This window comes from Oncorhynchus keta, chromosome 18, assembly GCF_023373465.1.
Source record: "Oncorhynchus keta strain PuntledgeMale-10-30-2019 chromosome 18, Oket_V2, whole genome shotgun sequence".
In the NCBI taxonomy this organism is placed as follows: Eukaryota; Metazoa; Chordata; class Actinopteri; order Salmoniformes; family Salmonidae; genus Oncorhynchus; species Oncorhynchus keta.
The window spans coordinates 9,419,703-9,435,471 of NC_068438.1; the positions used below are offsets into that span (position 1 = coordinate 9,419,703).

The 15,769-nt window shown below is 42.5% G+C and overlaps 1 protein-coding gene across 2 annotated transcripts; it reads left to right on the plus strand.

Annotated features, from left to right (window-relative positions):
- The first annotated feature begins 2,226 nt into the window (after nt 1-2,226).
- Nucleotides 2,227-15,018, plus strand: LOC118397197 (A-kinase anchor protein 12-like). Of its 2 annotated transcripts, XM_052467356.1 has the most exons (4): nt 2,227-2,465; nt 4,717-4,826; nt 11,477-13,312; nt 14,348-15,018. In XM_052467356.1, exons 3-4 carry the CDS (start codon nt 11,668-11,670, stop codon nt 14,368-14,370), a joined length of 1,668 nt encoding a protein of 555 aa, XP_052323316.1. In that variant the 5' UTR covers nt 2,227-2,465; nt 4,717-4,826; nt 11,477-11,667; the 3' UTR covers nt 14,371-15,018. The 2 variants fall into 2 exon arrangements, with proteins under 2 accessions (XP_052323316.1, XP_035647617.1); XM_035791724.2 differs by lacking the exon at nt 4,717-4,826.
- The last annotated feature ends 751 nt before the right edge of the window (nt 15,019-15,769 follow it).

Genomic DNA, 15,769 nt, shown 5'->3' on the forward strand with positions numbered 1-15,769 from the left:
CGGCCTATTGTAAATCTATTTGCAGTAAATGAAGGGGCTGCAGATACAATTAGATTGGCTTCCAGTGCCTCCGAGCCAGTGTGTTTACGGCTGGGTGTCAGAGCACGTGCTGGTCATCAGGCTGCAGAAACCGACTTCTTAAAATAAGACCTTGTCGCCCTGGACAAGAGACCGGGAAATGGAGTTGACAGGAAGTGTGAGCCTGACATACATGCACACACTGTCGCCTGGCATTAGTGAGGCTTCACTTAAATGTGTTCACACTGAAATCCCTCCGCTTGGGGGACATTTGTTTTTATGTTTCAGTCCCTGTAGGGACTCTGCTGTCTGCTGGCTGTGGGATGTCTGGGTCTGAGAGCAGACAGACATCCGATACAGAATGCCAAAAACTAAAGCCATTACTTTGACACTGTTCAAAGCTCCCATACCTTGTAGGTTGGTACTTAATTTGTACTGACTGTTATGGTGACAGGTAGCCTAGCGGTTAAGAGCTTTAGGCCAGTAACCGAAAGGTTGATGGTTCGAATCCCTGAGCTGACGAGGTGAAAAATCTGTTGGTGTGCCATTGAGTGAGGCACTTAACCCTAATTACTCCTGTAAATCACTGGATTAGAGTTTCTGCTAAATGACTGAAATGTAGTGGTGCATCTGAATGGGTGTTATTTATGATTAAGCCCTTGAATGGAAAATATGTCATTACCCTACACACACGTCACCAGAGGCGGCAAGAGCCTCTCCAGGCACAGACAGCTTTCCCTCTGCCTGTCTGCGACATCCAAATGACATTGGGATTTGCTCACTCGGATAGCGGCTGAAAATAATGTATTCTCTGATTGGATCAGCTAGTGATGGAGGGGAAGGAATGATGAAATATTTCAGGCACGTTGGCTCCAACCTGCCTAAGCTGGTCAGAGGCATAGGAGAGCCAGCAGTTCTAGCGGGTGATCCCACAGAAAAGACAAACACCCCACTCTGGAGATAAATGACCACCCCAAAAAGAACAGCTAACTGAGGGCTACTGGGAAGAGCCACTGTGTATTGTTGTTGAGGAAGCATAGATGGTAGAAACTCCACTTACTGTAACAGAGGCGCCATCCTCCACCCTACCAAGCCATGCCCACCAAATTATTTATTGTGCCAAACTTTGGTAACATTCTGAATTCCCGCTTCAGCTAATGTCTGCACCTTTCTTAAACCCTTTGATGCACCATGCAACATCCCATATAAGGAGAGGATTTTACATGGAGCCATGCATGACACGGGGCTAGCTCGGCTGCACCATGCCCCCTGTGCCCTTAACCATTAAATGGATGCCTTGCTGACTCAAAGCCAGCAGTGTAGCCTAGCCTGCAAAGATAGACACGCTGGCATCCTCCACAAGGAAATGAAGGCTCAGGGAACGAAAGAGACCAAGTCCTCGCAGATGTACTGTCTTATAAAATATGAATCACGCAGCAATGCTTTTCCAGTGCAGCGCACAATTTACTCTATCCAGGGGACAAATGTTGTCCAATATGAAAACGGATAGGCACAGACAGATATGATGGCATCCATACAGACTGCCTGAGCCCACGGCACAATGTTCCACTGCATCCTCCCTCTGTTCTGGCGCCCCAGGCCCACTGATGGAATTTTTGTGATTGGCTATTTCTCTCCATACACCTTCATTTGTCTTCTGTGTTGCTGTCTCACTGTGTGGCAAGCAAATGGCCACTTGGCTCTCCAACATGGCTGAACAATGCTGATTGGTGAGGCGAAGGCGGATACATCCTGTGGAATCAAGAGATGGTTTCCAGAAGAAGAGAAATCATGTAATAAAAGGGCTTTTCCTCTGTGTATTTAATTGGTGGTGGACATTGTGATTGATTAAATGAATTGACTTTTCAATGGACAGTTCATCCACTCCAGGTGTCAATTGTTCTTCATGTGCTTGAAGGGCCATTGTTCCCAAGTCACATGAGTTCAAGACTAAGATACAAAGCAACGGTTGGCTGCACACCAAAATTATGGGAATGGGAGCACATGGGAGGATAACCTGTCCTAAGATTACACGATTTTGCGCTTTAAATCGCACAATTTTACGCATATCAAATGCAAGTGGCTCTTCGCTCTAACTGGGCAAATTACTGAGGGGAAATAAATCCGAACCGTACTCTAACCCTCTTGCCTAGTTAAATAAAGGTTAAATTACTAAAATTAACCCGCTTAGTAGTGGGGGTGGGGTGGGTGATCTCCGTGGTTGCTAAGGGCAACGGGTGAGATAGATGGTCTGTATTTGCGGAGCCGCAGCTGCGCGTCTGTTAATACCAACGCGACCCTCACGTCCCCGCGCAATTCTCCACATTGGGTTGGCTGCTTCAAGGCATGAGGATGCGAGCAGGGATTTAGTTTGTGTCTTTTCCCGTCTGGAGCAGTTTATTACCTTTCTCCCGCACACAGAAACGGATTTAGCCACACGAAACAAGGTTTGCAGAGATTATTCGTATTTTTTCTTGTAGCCTGTTTATTAAATAAGCTATTAAATGCATATGATGATTAATTTATGTGATTTACATTTACCGTTTAATTAACATTTATAGTCATACAATATGGCTATTGATGATGAAGATCTTGGATGGGCAGCAAAGCTTGGTTTTTGTTGGAGGATCTCAACGTTGAGGGACTATGAACAGGCTGTTGATGGGTGATACGTGCGCGCTCGGTGCATCGCAACTCTGGATAGCCTACATACATTAAATGTTTGTCTTTTTCTGGCATTGCTTTGGTTCGATAGACACTTGTTTGGGAAGACAATTGTGCGCTCCAAAACGTACTTTGGTGTCTGAGGACCTGAGGCTCCTCATTAAATCAACTTCCACTCCCATTCGCCAGACTGCCTCCTTACACGTTATAATTTAAGGGCATTCAAGTGTGAATTCTAACGGGGCCAAGTAGGACCTTAATTCCGTTTTACAAATGTGATCTCTCACGAGAGGGAAAACATTATAAGAGAATGTGTAGCCTAGTCTATGAGCTTCACAATAGACAAGCGCTGGATTTGATGGGAATGTGGCGCTGTTGTTGTTTTTATCAGTGAGGATTTCATATTACTAATCACGCATGTGTTGATTCCAGGATTATATGAATGTAATATTGACTCATTCATCGAAAAGATGGCTACAAAGCATTTTTTTCCCCTCGACATGACTTTTGCCAGTGATGATGCATTTACGCGTTATAACGCGGGACAGCTTTCTCAATAGGCCAGCCCATCATCTATTGTTCGGAATGCGTCTAGGCTACAATTTGAAATAATTTCTGTGGTTGTGGTTAAATTAACGGGTTGAATTCCCTTACATAGGCAATAGCCCAAACATTTCTAGAGGAAAACATAAGTTTAAAATAATTCGGTAGACGTTTATTTTAGGCTAGCCTACACAAAACTGGGCTTGTGGCTTTGTTACATTAGCAATGCAAATGAGCGTTTGAAAAGCACGGGCACCTGCTGTCTCAAGCATATGCATTGGCTTTTTCACCAGTGTGTCGTGAAAAACATTAGCGTGAGCAACAACAGTGGAATCGGCGGTTTGCTTCCAAAATAAAAGTCCCCTAATTGAAATGTATACAAATAGTGGAATCCTGCCACAATTGGGCTACATTCAACTAATATGCACTGTACAGCTTAATCTATGGATTGTGCACCCATGAAATGGGGTAACAGCATGCCCAGTGACACCCACAGAACATAACTCTGTAGATTTTACACAAATATTGTCATCTTAGCTCTTATTGTGGGACTTTGACTGTAGAACATCCCAACTTGGCTTGTATTGCGCAAAAGATGCTAATATGTGTGTACTGAGACGCTAATATGTGTGTAAACTCTACAGATTTTTGTTCTGTGGGTGTCACTGAGTAGGCTGATACATTTTATGGGTGCACAATCCATAGGTTAGGCCAGGGTTTCCCAAACTCGTTCCTCAGGATCCCAATGGGTGCACGTTTTGGTTTTTGCCCTAGTACAACACAGCTGATTCAACTAATCACGAAGCTTTGATAATTTGAATCAGCTGTCTAGTGTTACGGCCAAAACCATAATGTGCAACCTTTGGGTTACCGAGTTTGAGAAACGCTGGGTTAGGCTGTAGAGTGCAATATGAGTTTCAAAACGCATGATAGACTAACTGGGGAGGTGATTTTCCCCAGTCAAATAAGAGCTAAGACGCTAATATTTGTGTAAACTCTACAGAGTTGTGTTCTGTGTGTGTGTCACTGGGTAGGCCGATACCCAATTTAATGGATTCAGAATCCTTAGGTTGTGCAGTGCATATATAAATATCAGTGGTGGAAAAACTACAACATTTTCATACTTGAGTAAAATTCCTTATATCCTGAACAAAAATGTAAACGCAACATGCAACAATTTCAAGTGTTTTACTGAGTTACGGGGCTGATGTGCCATGGATTTAGGAGCAGGGTAGCTTGTTTTGTTTCCTAGTTTTGTACCTAATGAGTAACCTTGGGTTACATTGAGCTGTTTTGCATTGTTTATGTTTGGGTTACTTTTAGCTTTTTTTGCATTGTTTATGCAAGTCAGTCAATTTAAATAAATTCATTAGGCCTTATCGTAAGGTTTTCACATGACTGGGAATACAGATATGCATCTGTTGGACGATGCCTTAAAAAAAGGTAGGGGGTGTGGATAAAAATTGTGTTACCCCCATTTGCTTCATGCAGCGTGACACATTTGGCTGTGCGAAGTTGCTGGATATTGGCGGGAACTGGAACACGCTGTCGTACACATTGATCCAGAGCATCCCAAACATGCTCAATGGGTGACATGTCTGGTGAGTATGCAGGCCGTGGAGGAACTGGGACATTTTCTGCTTCCAGGAATTGTGTACAGGTTTTTGCGACATGGGGCCGTGCATTATCATGCTGGAACATGAGGTGATGGAGGCGGCGGATTAATGGCATGACAATGAGCCTCAGGATCTCGTCACAGTATCTCTGTGCATTCAAATTGCCATCGATAAAATGCAATTGTGTTCGTTGTCCTTAGCTTATGCATGCCCATACCATAACCCCACCGCCACCATGGGTCACTCTGTTCAAAATGTTGACATCAGCATACTGCTCGTCCACACGAGTGCATACACTCTGTCTGCCATCTGCCCAGTACAAAATGGGAGTAATCCATGAAGAGCACACTTCTACAAAGGTGAGCATTTGCCAATTGAAGTCGGCCCATTGAGCTTCCCTGAGACGGTTTCTGACAGATTGTGCAGAAATTCTTCGGTTGTGCAAACCCACAGTTTCATTAGCTGTCCGGGTGGCTGATCTCAGACGATCCAGCAGATGAAGAAGCCGAATGTGGAGGTCCTGGGCTGGCATGGTTACACTTGGTCTGCGGTTGTGAGGCCGGTTGGACGTACTGCCAAATTCTCAAAAACAACCTTTGGTAGAGGAATGCACGTTAAATTATCTGGCAACAGCTCTTGAGGACATTACTGCAGTCAGCATGCCAATTGCACGCTCCCTCAACTTGTGGCATTGTGTTGTGTGACAAAACTTCACATTTTAGATTGGCCTTTTATTGTCCCCCAGCACAAGCTGCAGTTGTGTAATGATCATGCTGTTTAACCTCTTACGTCCACCCGACACGCAGGCGTCCCATCTAGACATCTGGAAATGCAAATGCGCTACGCTAAATGCTAATAGCACTCGTTAAAACTCAAACGTGCATTAAAACACACATGCAGGGTATTGAATTAAAGCTACACTCGTTGTGAATCCAGCCAACAAGTCAGATTTTTAAAATGCTTTTCGGCGAAAGCATGAGAAGCTATTATCTGATAGCATGCAACACCCCAAAAGACCCGCAGGGGACGTAAACAAAATAATTAGCATAGTCGGCGCTACACAAAACGCAGAAATAAAATATAAAACATTCATTACCTTTGACAATCTTCTTTGTTGGCACTCCTAGATGTCCCATAAACATCACTATTGGGTCTTTTTTTCGATTAAATCGGTCCATATATACCCTAGATATCGATCCATGAAGACTGTGTGATCAAGGAAAAAACAGCGTTCTATAACGCAACGTCATTTTTTGTAATTAAAAAAGTCGATGATAAACTTTCAGAAAACACTTTGAAATACTTTTGTAATGCAACTTTAGGTATTAGTAAACGTTAATAATCTATCAAATTGATCACGGGGCGATGTATATTCAATAGCTCCACGTCTTGAAATAATGTCTGGATATTTCTCAACCAAAACATCCTGTCGGAGACCGGAAGAAATGGGCTGTCTCTTGTTCGTTTGACCAAGAAACAAAGCCCAGGCAAATGACAAGACTTGTGACATCGTGTGGAAGCTGTAGGAATTGCAATCTCGGCTCCAGGTAATTTGGTTTCCATTCAACAATACATGCAAGTGGCGCATTGATATATTTTCCAATTTTCAGTGATCAGATTTTCCTGCGCTTTTCGATGAAACACACGTTCTGTTATAGTCACAGCCGTGATTTAACCACTTTTAGAAATGTCAGTGTTTTCTATCCACACATACTAATCATATGCATATACTATATTCCTGGCATGAGTAGCAGGACGCTGAAATGTTGCGCGATTTTTAACAGAATGTTCGAAAAAGTAGGGGGTAGGATTAACAGGTTAATCAGCTTCTTGATATACCACAGCTGTCAGGTGGATGGATTATCTTGGCAAATGAGAAATGCTCACTAACAGGGATGTAAACAAATGTATTCTCAAAATGTGAGAGAAATAAGCTTTTTTGGAAAATGTATGCTATCTTATTTCAGCTCATGGAACATGGGACCACCACTTTACATGTGTGTTTATATTTTTGTTCAGTATATTAAGCAAACCATCCGTCACAAATGGCTCTTTTAAAAAAAAAAAAATTACGGACGTACAAGGGCACACTCCAACACTCAGACATAATTTACAAACACACTATTTGGTGTCAGGGAAAATACATGGGAGTACAAAGTACATGTTTTCTTTAGGAATATAGTGGACTAAAAGTAAATAGTAGGGATGCACGATATATCGGTGAGCATATCGGAATCGGGCCGATATTACCTAAAAATGCTAACATCGACATTGGCCGATTGTCTAGGTTAACACCGATGTGCAAAACCAATGTCAATGCTGACGTGCGCACCTATATAACGTAGGTAGATGGCGTAATGACGCCACGGAAAATACAGCGCTACACAGAACAAAAGCAGAAAATTACTAAGCGGACACTATCAACAACTAAACGAGTTCAAGCCGAGCAGTCAGTTGAAAGAGTAAAAAAATTCAGCGAGACAACTCAAAGGCGAAATCCATTGTCAAGATGATGGATTTTCATTGCCCTTGACAATCAACTGTTCTCTGTCGTGGATGATGTTGGCTTTCGCTGACTGGTCGAGCACCTCGAGCCCCAGTACACACTAACCAAGTAGGCGCTATTTTTCAGATGTTGCCCTACCGGAGTTACACAGTATTGTTGAAATTAGAGGTCGACGATTATGATTTTTCAACACCGATACCGATTATTGGAGGACCAAAAAATGTATTAGCCTAATATATATATATATATATATTGTAATAAAGTACAAAGTAATAATGACAATTACAACAATACTGAATGAACACTTTTGTTTTAATTTAATACATCAATAAAATCTATTTAGTCGCAAATAAATAATGAAACATGTTCAATTTGGTTTAAATAATGCAAAAACAAAGTGTTGGAGAAGGAAGTAAAAGTGCAATATGTGCCATGTAAAAAAGCTAACGTTTAAGTTCCTTGCTCAGAACATGAGAACATATGAAAGCTGGTGGTTCCTTTTAACACGAGTCTTCAATATTCCCAGGTAAGAGGTTCTAGGTTGTAGTTATTATAGGAATTATAGGACTATTTCTCTCTATACCATTTGTATTTCATATACCTTTGACTATTGGATGTTCTTATAGGCACTATAGTATTGCCAGCCTAGTCCTGGGAGTTTATAGGCTTGAAGTCATAAACAGCGCAATGCTTGAAGCACAGCGAAGAGCTACTGGTAAATGCAGGAAAGTGGTGTTTGAATGAATGCTTACGAGCCTGCTGCTGCCTACCACCACTCAGTCATACTGTTATAACCAATCATAGACCTAATTATAATATAACACACAGAAATACGAGCCTAAGGTCATTAATATGGTAAAATCCGGAAGCTATAATTTCAAAAACAAAACTTTTATTCTTTCAGTGATATACGGAACCGTTCCGTATTTTATCTAACGGGTGGCATCCCTAAGTCTAAATATTGCTGTTACATTGTACAATCTTCAATGTTATGTCATAATTATGTACAATTCCGGCAAATTAATTAGTCTTTGTTAGGAAGAAATGGTCTTCACACAGTTCGCAACGAGCCAGGCGGCCCAAACTGCTGCATATACCCTGACTCTGCTTGCACAGAACGCAAGAGAAGTGACACAATTTCCCTAGCTAAAAGAAATTCATGTTAGCAGGCAATATTAACTAAATATGGAGGTTTTAAAATATATACATGTGTATTGATTTTAAGAAAGGCATTGATGTTTATGTTTACGTACACATTGGTGCAACGACAGTGCTTTTTTTCGCGAATGCGCTCATTAAATCATTACCTGTTTGGCGAAATAGGCTGTGATTCGATGATAAATTAACAGGTACCGCATCGATTATATGCAACGCAGGACAAGCTAGATAAACTAGTAATATCATCAACCATGTGTAGTTAACTAGTGATTATGTTAAGATTGATTGTTTTTTATAAGTTCAGTTTAATGCTAGCTAGCAACTTACCTTGGCTCTTGCTGCACTCGTGTAAAAGGTAGTCAGCCTGCCATGCAGTCTCCTCGTGGAGTGCAATATAATCGGTGTCCAAAAATGCTGATTACCGATTGTTATGAAAACTTGAAATCGGCCCTAATTAATCGGCCATTCTGATTAATTGGTCGACCTCTAGTTGAAATGCACATCTGTGAGCTATTTGCCAAAAAAAACTATATTGGATATTGGTATCGGCCAAAATTATAATATCGGTGCATCCCTAGTAAATAGTAAAGTACAAATACCCCAAAGCCTACATGGGGCGGCAGGTGGCATGGAGGGTAGGAGTGTTTGGCCAGTTACCGAAAGGTTGCTGGATCGAATCCCCGAGCTGATAAGGTAAAATTTAAAAAACACTATGTTGTTCTGCTCTTGAACAGGGTAGTTAACCCACTGTTCCCCAAGCTCCGTGGATATCGATTTAAAGCAGCCCCTGCACCTCTCTGATTCAGAGGGGTTGGGTTAAATGCGGAAGACACATTTCAGTTGAATGCATTTAGTTGTACAACTGACTAGGTATCCCTCTTTCCCTACTTAGTTAGTTACACTATAAAGAAATCCCTCTGCCATTTCCTGGTTGCTAAAACTCTTAACAGTTCACCTAATTTGAGTTTACGTGACAAAATGTAGAGAATCATTGTACCATCTGTGAAATATTTGTTCCCATAACCTAAGCTATTTTTGTTTGAGCAAGTATATGTAGTGTAGATAATCATTGTACCATCTGTGAAATATTTTTTCCATAACAAAAAACATTTTTGTTTGAGCCATTTGAAGTTAGTGTACAAAACTGAAAGTAAAATATGCAAAAACAAAACTTGAAAACGGGAAGCATAGAAATAGGGCACATAGAACAAATATACCACTTCTTAAACTTGCCTTCAAGTAGAATGATAGATCTATAACTCACATTTCTATGTGAATTTGGTCAGGTCGCCCAAAAAGTTAAATTCTGCCACTAAGTAGTACTTCATTTTTTTTTAAAACCTAAGTACTTTACAACATTGATGAGTAGGCTATGCAGTGCAATTACAATATATATATATATATATATATTTTTTTTTTTTGGGGGGTAAACTAATAATTGTCCTTTGTTGACTTTAACAACATTCGCCCAGGAAAATCTAGTCCAATTGTGGCATGATTCCACTATTTTTTTTATCTATTTTCATTAGTTTCAATGGGGTACCTTTATTTTGAATGCGAACTGCCGAGGCCCCTATTGTTGCTCACACTGTTGGTCTCTCCCTCATTAAAATTATGTTCTATTTCTGCAGCGCATGATTGGAGCTCACAGCTAAACTCAATCGCAGGGGCATCTTAAACCCCCTCGCTCTCACTGCCGGTTTAACATAACAAAGGGGGAATAGAGTACTCGGATGAAAACCAGACAAAAAGGCTAAAGCGCGCGATTGTCCTTGTGGCAGGACATGCAAGCGTGGTCTCCACTCCCTCCACAGACGCACATTTGCACGCAGTAGTAACCTAACTGGGAAATCAGATTAAAATGTGTTATTGGTATCGTGCTCCTTTCTCGAAATACAAGAACATTGTATTACAATGTATGTTGCTGTATTCATTTGACGTCACATGCAGTCGCAGGGACCGTTTGAATCATCGAATATGCCAAAGTATGACTAGCCGACATCATAAGGTGCACCTCTGGTGTTTTAGATTGGAGAGAGAATCTATTTCAAATTCTCAGATGGATGATTCGGAGAGAACGTGAACTCGGTATTAATCTATAAAGATAGTTTAACCATGGATGACATTGATACGTTGCAAAATAACCCAATGCAGACTGGAAAACAAGGGCAGTGCTCCAAAACACAATATGAGATAAAGGGGTTGTCTGTGGGTGAAGAGATGTCTATTATAAGGGGGCTCGAGTCTATAGAAAATCATGGCCAGAGAAAATAGGGCATTTGTTCGTTTCTGTTTTGCCTATAACCTTGTAATGATGTTATGATGCATTTATAAACACTTTCCTAGATAAAGACATTTATCAAGGTGGCTTTTACTTTGGAATCAGACATTTTATGTCTTCAAGCAATAGACATTTTAAAATTAGCTACGCCTTTTTCTTTGTCATTTTCCATTATGGAGATTTGCTGAAGATTTTAGATTTTCACTCTGCTGTCATTGCATGTTATTGTGTAAGCGTACTATCTAGAATGTCAGCTTGTTTTTCCTGGATACTAAAGCCCAGACATAAACCCTTCAAATGGTGCTGAATACTAAACAAAACCACTGATCCACTTTCTAAACAGCAATGCTCTCTAGCCTCTAGGTGACAGGAGTCAAACCCTTGTGGCAACATGAGATTATCTGGGGCATGTTATGCCCTGTGTTTATTCCCCTCTGACTGCGCTGGGCCATACATGTCATTTCCACATTCTTCAAATTACCCATCACCTCTCACGTAGAATTTGTCACGTTACATTATGTTGGTTTGTGTTTGGATGCATTGACTTTAAATCCTTTTGAGCAGAGCTTTTCTGTTTTAGAGATGCAGTGTGTATTGCATCTGCTCTGTCTGGAGTACCCTAGACTAAGTAATGGACTATCTGTGTTGTTGATTCATACATTGAATCCTTTCTCATTTCATTTCCACCAGGTTCGTGGCCCCCATTCTCACCACGGAATATGATGCAGAGGTCCTCCTCTCCGAAGGGAAGCTGGATGGGAATACTGCCATACGTGTCAGCTCGTGATCAATGAACTAAGTCCATTCAAGCACAAACGGAACTAACCTGAACTACTGAAGAAAAAGAGGGGATATAACGACACAGACAACTTTTTGCGGATATGGCGGCGACAGATGCATGTGCAGCACCTGTACAGGAAGATGGCACCACCACCACCGAGACCAAAACAGAGGTGGAGCCCACAAACTCAGACACTGTCACAGAGGCTGTCACGTCTCCACCCGAAGAGGTACAACCTGCCGGAGAGACCACAGAGAGCACAGAGCAGCCTGCCGATGGCAAAGCTAAACAGGCCTCTGAGAATATTTTCTCTTCCTTCCTGAATAAGAGTGGACTGGGAAAGGTCATGGGAGGGAAGAAGAAGAAGGAGCAGAGCACTGAGGCTGTGGAGGCTAATGGAGAGGGCAACACAGAGCAGAAAAAGGCCTCTGCCCAAGCAGAGGAGCCGGCAGCCAATGGCACAGAGGCAGCGGCAGAGGACCAGGCCAATGAGAAAGTGCCGGAGAACCAGGTGAAGGTCCGATCCAAATCCTTGGACAGGTTAGAGGACCCTGAGGCCCTCAATGCCACAGTGGACATATTGGAAGATGCCTCGGCAGCAGAAGAGTCAGAGAAGCCTGCCTCTAGTGCAACGACCAAACACATGAAACGCTGGCATTCCTTCAAGAAGCTTATGGCCCAGAAGAGTCACAAGAAGAGCACAGAAGAGTCTAAGGACGCTGAGGGCAGCGAGGGTGCATCTGGGGGCACACCTGGTGACACAAGTACACTGGACTCCAAGGCTTCAGAATCCAGTGGCCAGAAACGGTGGAAACTGAAAAGGTCATGGACATTCCAGGGGCTGAAGAGAGACCCGTCTGTCGTAGGCATCAGCAAAGCCGATAAGAGCGAGAAGGCGGAAGGGGAGGAAAACCCCACAGAGAACGATGAAGCGGCTGCGCCTGAAACAGACGAAGCCAAGGCACAGGTAGACGGTGAAACACAGGAGAAGACCAACACAGACGGAGAGGAGGAGAAAGGAGCCACCGCCGCCCCACACAAATCAATGAACCAACACGCAGATGAGATCTGGACCTCCTTCAAGAAACGCGTGATCCCCAAGTCCAAGCGGTCAGCAGACACGGTGGCTGCCAGCGGGGAGGAGGAAGGTGTTGCCGCATCTGAACTGGCCGAGCAGACGGAAGAGGCAGGCAAAGAGCAGGCCAAGTCGGCCAAGACCAAGCGAACGCACTTCAACCGTGCCGTTTCGCTGAAAAACTTCATCATGAGAAAGGGGAAAAGCACCAGCGTGGACCAGGGAGACGGAGCTCCGAAAGAGGGTGAGGAGGCAGAAGACGGGGAGGCGAAGAACACAGAGGGCGCGGCTGCCCCAGCTGGCACGTCTGACAGCCGGCAGGGAGAAGCAGACGCTGCCCAGGGCGAGAGCAACGAGGTTCAGGTGGTCAATGAGCACACAGCCGCCGACGGAGAGGCAAAGGAGCCCACAACGAGCACACTGTCTGGTCCTGAGCCAGAGAAGGCCAACTCAGCTAAGCCCGCAGCACCAGCAGAGCCCGTGGCAGAGGTGAAAATCAACGGTGAGAATGGGTGCTCGAACGGCACGCCCGAAGAAGACGCCATACACAATCATGAAACGACCCCGAAGAAAGACGGACCAACAGACGAGGCCAAACAAGAAAACACAAACTCCATGAAGGATGCGAAGATGCTGAACCTCGGTACAGGAAATGCAGTTGCCCAAATTGGTGAGTTTGCAGTAGAAATAGACTGTGGTGATGGTGACCTCCAGAAAAATAGAGCTAACATGATGACACAGGCCAAATTAGAACTAGGGACTAGCTTTGAGAGGGGGGTGGGGATTCCTCAAAATGGAGGGTCCCATTCTGAGTCAGGGGAGGCCAACGCTGAGCCACGTGACAAAGAGGAAGCGCGGAAGAGGATGTTCTATGAGGCTGCTGCATCCACCGTACAGACAACTATGTCAGCGGCCACTGGACAGTTGACAATGGTCAAAAGTGTTCTCATTGTGCCAATAGTGGGAAAACTTTTGACCGTTGTCCAGAAAGTTCTTCTCATGTTCTAACTGTTCAAGAAAAGGTCATGTGATATTGACCTCAGTTTTCGTCATTGAGTGTTTACAAATATGGTGCTGGGTGAAGCTTTAAGTGGAAGCGTAGTGTAGTGTAGTTATGTGTAGTGTAGTGTAGTGTAGTGTAGTGTAGTTATGTGATACTGGAAGCCGTTCACCTACTTTGATGCAACACTTTGAAATCCCTTTAAGGACACTCAACGCTGCAGTAGGTAACATGAAGCATGTAAATAGTCAGGGAAAGAACCACTGAACCAAACGGTTACTCATAGGTATCCATGTCACAGCACACAATAGACAGGTCACTTGTGTATAACAGGGCCACTTCATTATTGTAGGGAAAGAGGGTCAAAGAACATCAATAACATTTAGTCAATCAAAGGATTAGTAGTTAAATCAAAGTGTCACTTGGGCTGTCTAGGAACAAGATTAAGCACCTTTCTCCCTGGGGTACCAGTTTATCGATGAAAGTAGTTTTTCCTGCATGTTCGATTCACAGTTCAGTCAGGGGCCATGTCTACAATATTGTGATTCACCGTAAGGAGTAAGTCGAATGTGCTGTGAATCTGTCCAATAGTCTTTGAGTAATACTAACACTTTACAAAGACCAATTCAAATGTTTTCTATGAATGTTCTGATTTAAATGTATATTTGAATTACATTTCATTTTTTTCTGTTGTCATTCACCCAGAGAAAAAGGCGGGAAACGTGTGACGACACACAAAGAGGATTAGATCTGCATGGGATTCGTTCAGCAAGGAGCTTTGACCCCCCCAACGGAGTAATCACATGTTTTTCGCCACGATTCTTCATGGTGAGAGCGATGCAATCCATATAGATGAAAAAATACTCAAAAGCAATAAATCAGTCATCAATCAGCACAGTTCTTGCTTACCATTCCATGATCAATGTAAATGTTTTGCTTGTCCTCTACTAGTGAGATTTTATATTGTCAGCAGAAGGGAAGTCATTCCATCCTTGTCAAATGTTAATCTCTATGATCTCTCATTCCAGGATCAAAAATACTTAGTTTTATATCAATTGCCATTTTTGTTTGTAGTTTTGTCAATAGATATTTCAAAGTGCACATTTGAAATGATTGCCCTAAAGACTGCCCCACACCCCCAATGTGGATTCCTTAATGAAGTAATGTGTTTTAATCTCTTTCTGTGTTGTTTTTAGACTGTTGTGTACATGAATAAACCACCATAAAATATGAAGTCAAAATGTTTTTTTTTTCTAAACACATCTTCTCACTGTAACGCAGATTGATCTGCCGTTGATATGTTTTGTTGATCAATGGTGTCACGTGTTCGCTAGGAAATTGTCAAAAACTAGAACAATAAAGATTCAAATCGAACAACTAAAAAAAAACGTAATTGTGGAGGCTATTTATGCATAAAATGTTGACATACTGTGTGTAGGAAGGCATTCTGGAAATGCTATTGGTCATTAATCTCTATTTTGCTAATCCTACATCCTTTTACATAATGCATACTGCACAAATCTGCCATTATCTGGAGTACTTCCATTTCACAATGAATTGCGTCAACAGGTGAGCTCCTTCAGAGTAAATGACATCCTGTTGCAGATAAACATGTCTGCTATAGTCGGTGTCACTGCCCTGGCAGTTGAGGGACATGTCTGTTACCATTCTGGTAAATACACTTGATACGGCACGATACATGAAATCACCACCATACTGTTGTCTGTTAAAACTAAATCTCTGGGATTAAGTTATTATGGAGATGACAGACTGTAAGAGCATATTATAACAGATATTAACCCAACATAATAGACACGTGTTATGTAACGTTATAGGCTAGCTAAAAGAAATAGGACACAAAATGGGCATGAAGTGATAACCTGCAGTGACAGGCAAATACAGGGTTGGCAGCACTGAAATGGGATGTTACCCACAAGCCACAGCCATCCCAGGAATGTGGACTTCAACCATCTAAAGGTGTTCATGACACGATCATTACATAGTCATTACATTCCTGTTGTTCTGCCAAATGACAAATCAATTAGGACAAATAAAGGCGGCGTTGTTTTCGTATGTGTGTCAGCAGTTAATTTTTAGGAACAAACAGAAGCTCACAATAGGACTTAA

What these genes read in the sequence shown, in the direction of transcription:
- LOC118397197 (XM_052467356.1), top strand. Translation starts at nt 11,668, where the DNA reads ATGGCGGCGACAGATGCATGTGCAGCACCTGTACAGGAAGATGGCACC. An exon ending in AAATGCAGTTGCCCAAATTG is followed by an intron (nt 13,313 to 14,347) that starts GTGAGTTTGCAG and finishes TCATTCACCCAG; the next exon opens with AGAAAAAGGCGGGAAACGTG.